This window comes from Thunnus thynnus, chromosome 6 (assembly GCF_963924715.1).
Source record: "Thunnus thynnus chromosome 6, fThuThy2.1, whole genome shotgun sequence".
Classification (NCBI taxonomy): Eukaryota; Metazoa; Chordata; class Actinopteri; order Scombriformes; family Scombridae; genus Thunnus; species Thunnus thynnus.
In genome coordinates, this window is record NC_089522.1 from 14,041,513 (window position 1) to 14,053,574 (window position 12,062).

Genomic DNA, 12,062 nt, shown 5'->3' on the forward strand with positions numbered 1-12,062 from the left:
AGAAAACAGGAGTAAAACTGACACATGCCAATAAAAGCAGCTCACAGCTGTGCTTCAGGCTATTGGATGTATCCTGTCACAAAAATGTGTTCCTGTTTCATTGATAGTGACGTATTTACAAGAAATAATACACAGTGCAGATTAATTATTATGGATCTATAATTAAAGGTACACTGTGTATGAAAACACATTTAAAATGGATGATATTTCATTCCTGGGTGAAGCGAAAATACAACCAGCTACGGGAGGAAGATTCAATGGGGAATATTCCACATTTTCACATATACAGAACTTCAAAGATGCAATAAAATCCTTGCTTAAGGATTCCTAAAAGGCTTTGCCATGTTCTGATGAATCAATGAGGTAAGTCTATATTTGAAACTCCAGTCATCTCTGGGATGCACACATGGGGGTACAGAGCAGAGAGCAAAGTAAAAGTAGTTCTAGGAGATTATATTGCTGGCCAGAAGCAGCTCTTCATTTTCACTGGCATATCACTAAGACATGAAGCTGCTTTAAATGAACAGTGGTGGTGCTAAAATTGTAACGTCTTGTATTTATTTATTTAGAGTGAGCTGCTGTGTTCTGAACTGTCACATTAAGGCTTACAGGTTTCCAGCAGCACAACAAGGGTGACATATGGAAATTTTGATTTTCTTACACAGCAAAGATTAATCGTAGCACGACTGCTGTGCCAAACCACTTCAGATAAGCATAATGAAAACTCATTACAGCTTTGTTGAATATTTAGTTCTGATTGGCCTATAAATATAGTCTAATATGAGTGATTTCTGAACACTAATCATCTATTCATATCGCTCCACTTTCAACAATTCCTGGAGATTGATCATCAAATGAAACATCAAGACCAGGTGCCAAAAATGCATTACTTCTTTGAAACTGTACAAAACCACTAAACAAACCATGAAAGATTTTTCCAATGTTAACTCCGAATTATTCTGAGAGCACAAAACACTTGATTGTTGGTTAGAGCCCTGACACAATCTTACTGGATATGTTTACATTTTGGTTTACAGTGCTGCTAAATTGTAGCCCTTCAATACCAACTACAGATGTTTCTATGATTTCTCTCCTGCCAATTATTTTTAAGCAGATGTTTGTAAATTCATCTGAGCTTCTAGTAAAAATTTTTAGACTCAATACTTTGCATCAAGTGATTTATATTCTTGGCAAAAAGCGAGCAGCAAGTTTTATTTTCCTTCTTTGATATATATTAATGTATTTTGAATATTGCAGTGTGTTAATAGAATTGAAATTCTCCCCAAATAATGATTTACTTTCTAAAAGTAATTTTACATAATGCACCATTGTGAGCATGCTCAACCAACTTGGCTATGACTGTGTACAAAATCACTTCGGTCATATGGAGACTGTTGATGCAATGCTGGAAGTGACTTGCTGTACAAAGGTTATCTGTATCTGTGTGGGGCAAACCACATCCAACCCTCCCTCAAAAGCCTCCTCTCTACTCCCTTGCTCTCTCTCTCTCACTCACTCACTCATTCAAAACAAACACACGTACAGCGCACACCCTTGCCTCAGGCCGCTCAGACCCTCGGGGAGGAATGGGGGGGAGGGCTGGTTAACTCCCGATGAACTTGCTATGGGAATGATTTCCCCTTGGTCCCTGCGCTCTCCCACAAAAAAAACCCACTCCCAACCTACCAAGAAGCACCTATCAAACACCCTCACACTGTGCTTTCTCTTCCCAGTATTGTGCTTCTGCATACTAAAATGCTCATCATGTCTTTCTCAGAACACGGAGACTCTGGAGGTCTATCGTTATATTGCGCCATACTTGTCTTGCAAGCAGAGCATATGTAATGTAGCCCCATACTGAATATTAATGCTTGGTTACTCTGTGTTACCAACTGTGAGTGTGAGCCTCAAGAGTGAGGCAAGGGCTTTGCAACACAATGCTTTTCAGAAACGATTTGCCCTGTGTTCCTTTGTTAAACACTAATTTGCTTTGAATAGATAACTCTGAAACTCAGTTTCTGCACCTCATGATTGCAAGAGTAAATTTTGCAGCTGGGATCATGTATGCAGCACAGACTGCAGACTTGAATTGTCTCCTTGAAGCTTGTCCTCAGCCTGTTTGTCTGAGATCAAAACTCTGTCAGGTTTGTGGCAGGATTTCCGCTGATGTTGAAGACATTCATTCGTCTGTGTATTTAACAGAATGGTTAAGTAGGACATAATATGTGATCCAGACTTGTGGTGTAGATCCTAATCCCGTAGTGAGTCACAGTTCCCTGAGGAAAGCCTCATTAGACATCCACTGATGTGTATTGGATTTAGTGATAAGTGGTGCTAATTGCCATGTAGGCAAATTAGGTGCTGACGTACTGTTGTGCTTTTGAAAAGAGGTGCGCATGCACAAACACACAGTGACAGACACAGTTATGAGTGCACACACACACGCATGAACACTAATTATTTTAGGTCCCAGCTGTGAGGAGGGGCTGCTGATTTGGAACAAGGCAACATGAAAGATTACTCATTCCTCAAGATACTGCGCTCATGCGACAAAGCCCTTATTCATCTTCTTCTCAGCTTCAGACTCTGACATTCTGAAGAGAACTAGCATTTGACCCTGAACATTTTGTAAGGGAAGAAAATTAGGTCTCTCATTAAAGGCAAGATCAATGACAAGATTTCTGTACTACTACCAGTGCAATCTCAATTAGAGTAACAATTGAGGTGCTCTTTAAAATGAATGACTGCACATTCAACTGCTAGATAGAGACTGTCTTTCAGAGAGAGATAGAAACCTTGCTTATTCTTTTCCAACTGGATTCAATGCTAGTAAAAAAGGGATAGCTACTATGCACAAATAAAGAAATGTTGATTTGCTGCCTTGAGCCACCAATGAAAAGGAACGGCGTGAACTTCTCTTACAATTTCTAGAATTGATAGAAAGCTTTGGGCACTCTTTGCCATAAAACCTTTTAGTTTTCCTTTTTACTTTCAAGTGCCATCTGTTCTGTATGCCAAGTATTCATCACAAAAAAATCTATAAATAACAATTCTTTTCCAGTATGCTAACAACATAAAAAAAGTGCATGTTTGGGAGGCTTACCTGCCAGACACTCCACCAATGACAGTAGCAGTATAAGTTTCCATAGCAACTCCATTTTAATGGTCTCAGGTCAATACAAGCTCACATCCAATCACAGGTGTGTAGAATCCTGGCTTTGTCCTTTTCAGCACTTTCACCGTTCTTCTGTCAAATGAAAAGAGAAGGAGGGGGAAAAGCCATTAGACATTCTGGTCACTGGTCTCATCTGATGCTGTTATTTCACACGGACAATAATTGTCCATGTTTGCCAGGCAATTACTTTTATGATGTACAACATGAGAGGAAAAAATATCAGTCACGTCCTAAAAATCAAAGTCTTTTGCTAATACATTTAATCTTTGAAAACACTCAATTCTAAGGTGATATTTAAAATCATCTCTGTTTTGAAATGCAGACAATGGTAGTCTGGATATAGTGTATATCTGTTAGTATAATCAAGAAACTGCTCTGTCTCTTGCAAACACAGAAATGATTTGTTCAAGCAAAGCACTTACAAAACACTTGTGCTGCAGAGTTTGCTTAAGTGTGCTTAACACTGCATAATAGGGATCATGTCTGCAAGAAAAAAACATAAAGGGATTTCTTGCTTGTACTGAAACCTGCTGAGACAAAACAAAAAGCAAGCTGGTTGTCAGACACATGTAATAAAGCACTGTCCTGGCTCCTCGAATTCTTTTGAGCTGGAGGGATTATGTATTTCTGACATAAAGAGCTGACTGTACCCAGCGCAAAACCATTTCTGGTCCCCCGGGAGACTCACACAATTGATTTTCTCAAGGACTAAACCGTAATTTATCCCTGCTTAGACTCAAATAAAGTCCCCTAAAAAGTGTGAACTGATAATGAGACATATTCCTCCTGTCACTGATAAACAGTGATGTATTTATTTGTCTAAATACTCAAACATGTTGATAGCTATGATCATTTCTGATAAATCAGCACATAAATGTTTGCGTGTGATGGGCTGGTTATGGAGTGAGAAAGGATGAAGAGAGGAAATTAGCCATTGTCTTTGCTCAAACTGACTCTCCTTGGTACATTTAACTGACTGATGGCACATTTTTCTCTGATTACACACCATCAGCCTACTGAAATAAATGAGAGGAAAAAAATTAATAAGAGCGTACAGTGTAGTCTATCAAAAAGCAAGTGCCAAAAAAGCAGAGACAACTGAAAGATTACACTTTTATAGTTACTCAGTTATCTGCACACCTCTTATCTTTGCACCACTGAAAGGCATGACAGAGCATACTGATGCTTATGCGAATATATCAACTGTGTTCCTGACACATTCGCCTACACTACTCTCCCTTCTGAGTGTACTAAACCATTAAAGGCAACACTTTCCCTCCATAAATCTCATTATGGAGATTGGGTTTAGAGTGTCATCTTAGTTCCAACTTATCTTGCAGTTATTAGGATGCAAATGTCATGAGTAAATGTTGGCTTTTAATAATAAAACAGAGAGACTTCAAATCCCTTTTTGTGCTCCTGGATATTTTTGGAGTGCTCCTCCTTTGAGGGAATAATTGTGGGAGATGCACTGAATAAATTATTTCATACAACGTGTTTAAAAGAGAAAAGAGGAGCCTAGAAATTCAATAAAACTTTAAATTCCAACTTCACACTTACACCATGATATTAACATGTCTGGCTAACATCTATCACTTAAACGTACACTAAATTTAACAAATCATCAAGTTTGATTTTGACTTCTTAAGTAAATACTCACCTCAGGCTGCAGATTGAACTGTCAAATTAACATTACACTTGCAAATATTGCTTCATGTTTTCCAAAACTATTCAAGTAACTGTTTTGTCAGCCATGTAAATGTTTGTCACTATGGTCATCTAAAATTAATTTATCCTGCCTTGACAGCACCACAAGCAAACACAACCAGAAAAGTGTGAACTATTGAGACGTCCCATTCATAAAAGCAGGTATCTGTTAGCCTCTACCAGCAATCTCTTGATCTCTATTCCTCAGCAAGCCCTGAGACACAAGACATCAGACAGGGTGGTTAGTGGGAGGGGGATAAAAGACAACCTTTTGATCCAAAGAAGCTCAGCACTAAGATGATGGCTAGGGGATTTGGGGAGTGTCCGTGGCAGTATTTGACTTCTTCTTCAACACAAATGAATTACGCCTGTGACCTTAAGTGGTAGTGACAAGGCCAATGACTGACTTTCATCCCAAATTGATTCTCTCATTTGTTTGCCGTATGAGATGCAAGTTAATGATAGGAAAGGCTTTCAAACTTTGCCTTTCAAGTCCCACCCTCTTTCATGTCTGTGGAAAAAGCCAATGGTTGAAAAATGAAATATGATCAAGGCTGGAACGACAGTCATGACCTAAACATTTCCTGACCCAATTTGTACAAACTCAACTGTATTTAAATGTAACACGACGACAATGAATTCAGCCTTTCCTACCACAAATGCAGATGATGTAAATGGCTAATAACATGCAATAAATGACAGATTTACATATTTTCTTTCTTTTTGAGTAATGATTCAACCACTGCTGACCCTGTGATGGGCATGCTGTATAGAGTACAACATTACCCGTGTGAAGAGTCTCATCTTCCAAGCTGTGAAACTGACATTTCAGCTCAAGTACTTAAACAAACTTGTCAGTTTCTAAAGGAAACATAAATAGTATCTGCCAAATTCAAAAGCTTTGACATTAGTTTACCTAAAGCTTGCCAAACCGTGATGATAGATGATGAGAGATGCAAACATTTTCATTAGATCTAAGTTATGAGATGAGAGATCTGCAAAATGTCAGGTGCAACTCAGAGATGTCATCTCTGACTCTCATGATCTTTGGGTAAAATTTCCATAAATATTTAGTTTAAAGGAAAAATTTGCAAAATACCCAAATGTCATGTTAACATAAAACCAAAAATCATGATGTCCGCTGTTATATGAAGATTATATGAACACTGAAAATTAATCAACAACAAATTTTATAATTAATTTATCGTAAAATGTATTAATGAATCAGCCAAAGTACCACACATTGGCTCATCCCAGCCTTTCAAATGTGATGATTGCTGCTTTTCTCTGCCCTTAAGGAAAATGTGATTTGCATTTTTCATTAGTTTCTGCCTTTTTACAGAGTAAATTAATCAATTAATGATCAGTCAATCAGTTCCTTGTAGTAACTGTCAGATTCCATTCCCAGGCGTGGTAGTACAGGGACTTCATCTAATCACATGGAATCAATGGCATGTAGCAGGCAGCAGGAAGTTAGGATGTAAAACTCTGTGCTTTATTTTATTTGACTTTTGAGGAAATTCAGCTGCTTTGAGGGAAGCTTTGGATTTGTGGAGACAAAGCACTCATCCAAATTTCAGTGTTGTCAAAGTGACACCTCTTTTCCTCTTCTTCTCTGACAGCACCAGCTGGAGTTGATAAACCACAGATTGTAGTTCAGTCAGCCACAGAAGCTGACAGTGATGGCAGTTGATTCGACCCTCTCCACTACAACCGATCTCTCCACTGCTATCAATTTTTCAGGGCTCAAAAATGTATTAATAGAAGGGTACTCCAGGTCCCTTTGGTTGAAGAGTCCAGATGAAGATAAAATTCACACTAAAATGCATGAGCACCCCACACACACACACATACACACACACATGCCCGAACCCCCCCCGAGCTCTGAATCATGAATGAGACCAGACTCCCACACTCCGCAGAAACGAGACAAGACCAGGAAAAATGGCATACAATGCTGCATCTTTAATCACCTGAGCTGTGACTTCACTTGATCTGCAGACACCAGCTCGATCAGTGTTTTCCTGCATGTGAGGCTCATCTCACGGCTCTGAGTGCCTCCAGTCATTTAAAATTCATTTTCTGGTGGTGCTCGAGTTGAGACTAGTAGTAGCAGAGAACGTGAAATTTCTCCCTAATCCTGCATATTTTGATTCACCGCAGACATGAATCAAAGATTTACCAAGCAGCTCCGTGGAAGAGTGGCAGCGATAATGATATCAAGTCCTAATCAGATGATAGTATTTTACAGTTATGAGCCTCTTTACTCTAAATATTTAATCATTAAGCCAAGTACACACAGGAATAAGACAGCAATTAAGATTTTTCTTTTCTTTTTTTTTTACTGTGGGAGCGATTTATACATTGACCAAGACTATACTGCTGTTTTTTGAAGTTCTGAAATAGTTTTCTTTTTCATTATTGAACTGACATTGTCCTCGCTCTATGTTAAGTAGGTCTCATAAATGTTTGTAGCCTCCTGTACAATTTTAACATGAAAAGAAAAGCAGTACTTCCAAAGCTATTTTGAAGCTTCTGCTAACGCTGATTGTAAACATTGAACTCAGGGTAATTTTCAAGCTACACAGAGATGACGAAGCCACAAAACCTTTACTTCCTCCTGCCAATCTTGCTCTTCTATAATCTAGGCACATATAACCAATATGCTCAAAACTTTGTTGAGCTGCAGCTTTTATGTGTGCCAACGCATTTTTTTTTTCTTCCTCACAAATGGCACACTACGGGAGTCAAGGAAGTGCCAGCGTATTCCCTAGCCAAGATACTACCTCAAATAGTGGCACAAGACAAAGAGACTAATGGTGTTTTGATCTAAGCACACAAGCCGCAGGCATGACATAACACGTGCCAGCTTCTTCATTTCTCCAGACCGCACCGGGGGCGCTCCACGAAAGCGCTCATCCCGATCTCCCCTGTGACAAAGACAACGGAGTATGTTGAAAGGTTCTTCCTGCTTACACGCATGCTCCAAGCTCCAAGTTTTAGCATAATGGACCTAGTATATGATAATAATTTACGCATCATTATATAAAAATGCATGAAAATTCAGTTAGAAAGTTTCTCAACACCCTTTATCCCTATATATATATATATATATATCACGTTCCCTGCTACTATATATATATATATATATATATATATATTATGTAGCATTATTGATTAAATGGTTAAGTCTCAAGCAATGCGCCCATTGTAAATACCCTAAAATAAGTAATAGATGTGAGTGAATTGATAAATGGTTGTAACCTTTTGATTTCATTGCTAATAGCCGAGATGTAACTGGGATGGCCTAGATTTTAATCACTCTAATTAGGCACCTGCAGCCAGCATACTGTGTATTTGTCTTATAACTGATGCTAGCTCTGGCTGAATGCGTTTTTAGGCACAAGTGGGTGACAATTCTACCGCACCTGCCTTTACCAAGCCACTAATTAAGGATCCCATTAGGATTTTAGAGCCTGCCAATTAATAGTTCCTTAAATACACAGATTTAGATCTTTGGTGGAACACCTTTCTGTTATCACGGGAGGCAATTTTAAAGCCCATGATGGAGGTAAAAGGCAAGCAGTTGTTACTTTGAGGAATGGAAGATCATCTTATAAACAAAAAAACTTCACTGTCAGTTAAGCACGATGGCTTAAGGCATTTTTGGAAACACACTAATCACAAAAAATCTGGCAAACTGTATCGTAGAGATGAGTGTAAACTGTGGCCCAATGCCAAACTACAGTATGTAGCACATATATGTTCCTACTGCACTGTCTTGGCAGTTACTACACAACAAGTTTATGAACTTTCACACTGTGTAAAGTCAAGAAGTAATACAAGACGATGTACAGTATATCAAACTACAACTTGCAGATTCTGCTTTAAATTTCAGAAATAACATTTTTCTTCCAGTGTGAATGCACTGCCTCCTCTGTTAGGATTAGTATTTAATATGTAATTTCATCAGTTGTTGAAAGACAAACAAAGAGGAACTTGTTTGCTGCATGTGCCTCGTTAGAGTGTCAAGATCTAGAAAAGCAACGTCCCATCCATTTCTCAGTTTACTCACACTTAGTCCACCTAGAAAATAGGCAAGCATATGATCCACACGGTTTTGTATTGCTGCTGTTCAACCTACATATTTTGTAGAAGAGAAGAAGAATTTTATTAATGCATGTACATTTCAGTAGGTTCCTCTGAACTATATCTGTCACTGTCACAATTGTACTCAGTTGAATAAATTATATAGATTATATAGCTTAGCTCTGCAGCACAACAAAAGCATTTTGTTATTTTTGAACATAAAGAAAAGGATGAACAGCAGAAGCATAAAAACTGTAGCTCATCCTACTATCTATGCTTACCTGTTGTGCTATAAAATGCTGGGGGAGAAAAACATCCCTACTTATATCAAAATGCACATAATTTTCCCTTGCATCAACATTTACCAGAGCTGTTCCTCCACTTCTCATGCAGACCAGGTTCCACTCTATGACTACTATAAACTTCATGTTCCACCCACCTCCTCTCTCTGAGACAGTGACATCATCAGAAACGTGTCCAGCCATAAGCACACTTCCCCAAGGAGATGTGTAGTAGCTCTACATTTCCAACCACTTGGATACAAAAAGGTAAGAGGAGTAACACTCCAAAGCAGTGTTTAGAGTAGAGAATTAAACCTTAGCTTGTGGCGGTAGCAGTTATGCCTAGGGAACATCCAGATGGCACCATGTCAACATGAAACTAAACCCAGTGCTTACAACACTGAGACTTCCTGCTGAGAGGCAAAATAACACAAAATGTCAAAAAGGTTGCCATAGGAAAGAGTTAAAAGCCAAAAGAATCTATTCTCAGCCACCCCTTAATTAATAGCAGAATCATCATGTGCAAGGCAGCTCCTTTCCAAACATATGGACACTTGATATCATGAGAATCAATATTTCCAACGCAGTGGCACGCTTAAGGACTTTAGACAATCTGAACGGCAATCAAGCTGGAAGCTCGGTGCAATCAAAGCAAGCGAGAGATGATGAGCCCGGATTCAGCCCAATCCCCTCTGTTGATCACTGACAACAAATGACTTCTGCCAGAGGTTTTAAATGAGCCTGGATTTGATAAGTGAATGTGTGCCGCTCTTATAGAAAACATGCATGGTGTGATAGCCGTGGCAATTAAAGGACACATATAATTTTATTATCTCTAATGGCTTATATGGAAATTGTATAACTCAACTATGAATTGGAACACTGGGATTTCAAACCAGTTCGTTCTTCTGAATTAATGCACGGCCATAAAATGCATGGAGACAAATATATGCCTTGACATGTAGGCTACAATTACACGCTGCACGTTGTAATAACTGTGCGCTGCCTACCATTGTGATAGAAATAAAAATGGGCATGCATAGTCTAAAAAAAAACACAGAACAGGACAACCTAAATGCTTATATCTTGCGGTGAATGTCTAAAATATTAAGTTTGACACTATTTTAGCTACTATAATTTTCTTCGAGGCCAGAAGTGGAAGTAAGAAGTGAGAACAGCCTGATGATTGCACAGACAGAAAACAAGCGGGGAATATTGAAAATAAGGGTTTTTAACATTATACACTAGAGAAAAGCAAATAGTTGTAATTATTTACCTGTTTACGTCCCCTGCGGTGTTTGTTGGTGTTTATCCCTTCTCGGATATCCATGTTACACCGCGCATCTCCTTCACTCCTTCAGCCCAGCAGCACGCAGCATCGAGGCGACGGCGACAGTGAAGTTCGTCTCTTCAAAGTGCGGATGTCGCTCTCGTACAAATGGCCCCAAACTCTTTCTCTTTCTAATATGGCTAACCCGAGCCCTTGTGTTCACTGTGTCTACCCCCAGTGCCACCGCTGTTGTCAGTACCCTGGTTTTTCTCCAGCATCAGCCCAGTCCTCCGTTGTCTCCACTTCAATCCCCGGCACGTTCATTTAGGACACACCGGCACTCCTGTTCGCACCGCCGCCGGTCTACTACGAACCAAACCCGCAGCGGTTGCCTCAAACAAGGAGGTGTACGTTTCGTGGGTCTTTACATTTCACTGTATGGATTAATTTTTAGGGGGCAGAAAGTGTCCACGGTCTGGCTGACGTCGTGTTGAGCCTGACACGTCCGGGCTCGCGCAAAAGGATAAGGACTGTACAGTAGTTGCCTGCGCGCGCGGCGGTAGTGGCACATGGGACATCGGAGGTGCATTTACAGTAACCTACTCGTCTTATCCTCAAACTGGCACGAGAACTCACCCTATAGAAGACCTTTCATATCTGAAGACGCTTGAGAATATTTGTTTATTCCCACTCATTAAAGTATTAAAAGGTCATTTTCTTCCAGTGTTTCAATCAGAGATAAATAAAAACATGTCATTTTATTATCAGAGGCTACATTTGTGAGGGAAAAGAGTGACTTATAGGCGTATTTTAATTGCTTACCACTATCAATAAATGTTAATATACTTATATAAAACAGGCAAAATAATGCACGGAGGAGCTAAAACTCTGAAGTTACAGTAGCAGTAGCCTGCCTACATTAAAGTAAACTCTTCACACTGTGAACTGTATGCTCTTTACAGTGGTGGAAAGTAAGTCAGAAGCACACATTAAGTCAACTGCTGTACCTCCTGTAAGTACAATTATGAGGCACATGTACTTTACTTTACTCAGTTATTTCCATTTGCTTCAACTTTATACTTCTACTCAGCTTTAGTTAGTGTATGAATTTTCATACAAATCACATTATCAGTTTGTAAAATGCTTGTTATAGATTAAGGCTGCAACTAATGATTATTTTCATTATGGATTAATCTGCAAGTTTTAATTAGTCTGCCACTTTTCTCAATTAATTACTTAATTATTTGATCTATAAGATAGTGAAAAACGTCCATCACATTTTGTCCTTTGTGACCTCTTCAAATGTCTTGTTTTGTCTAACCAATAAGCAAAACCCCCAAGATAATCATATTACACTGATATTAAACAGAGAAAAACAGCAAATCTTTATATTGGAGAAGATGGAACCAGAAAATGTTTTGCATTTTTGCTTAAAAATGGCAATTAATTGCTTAGAAAAATAGTCACCAATTGATTTTTTTGTCAATCATTTAATCTATTATGTAAATTGCTACAGCTCTATTCTAGATGAAAATGCCCA

The 12,062-nt window shown here is 38.9% G+C and overlaps 1 protein-coding gene across 2 annotated transcripts in view; it reads right to left on the reverse strand.

Annotated features, from left to right (window-relative positions):
* cntn3a.1 (contactin 3a, tandem duplicate 1) overlaps positions 1–11,044 on the reverse strand; it is a 78,044-nt gene extending 67,000 nt beyond the window's left edge. For both annotated transcript variants that reach the window (XM_067591910.1, XM_067591908.1), the window contains exons 1-2: positions 10,529–11,044; positions 3,104–3,247 (exon numbers count right to left, since the gene is read on the reverse strand). In XM_067591910.1, coding sequence (XP_067448011.1) covers positions 3,104–3,158 — 55 coding nt within the window. In that variant the 5' untranslated portion in view covers positions 3,159–3,247; positions 10,529–11,044. The remainder of the gene's footprint in view (positions 1–3,103; positions 3,248–10,528) is intronic.
* Positions 11,045–12,062: the final 1,018 nt, after the last annotated feature.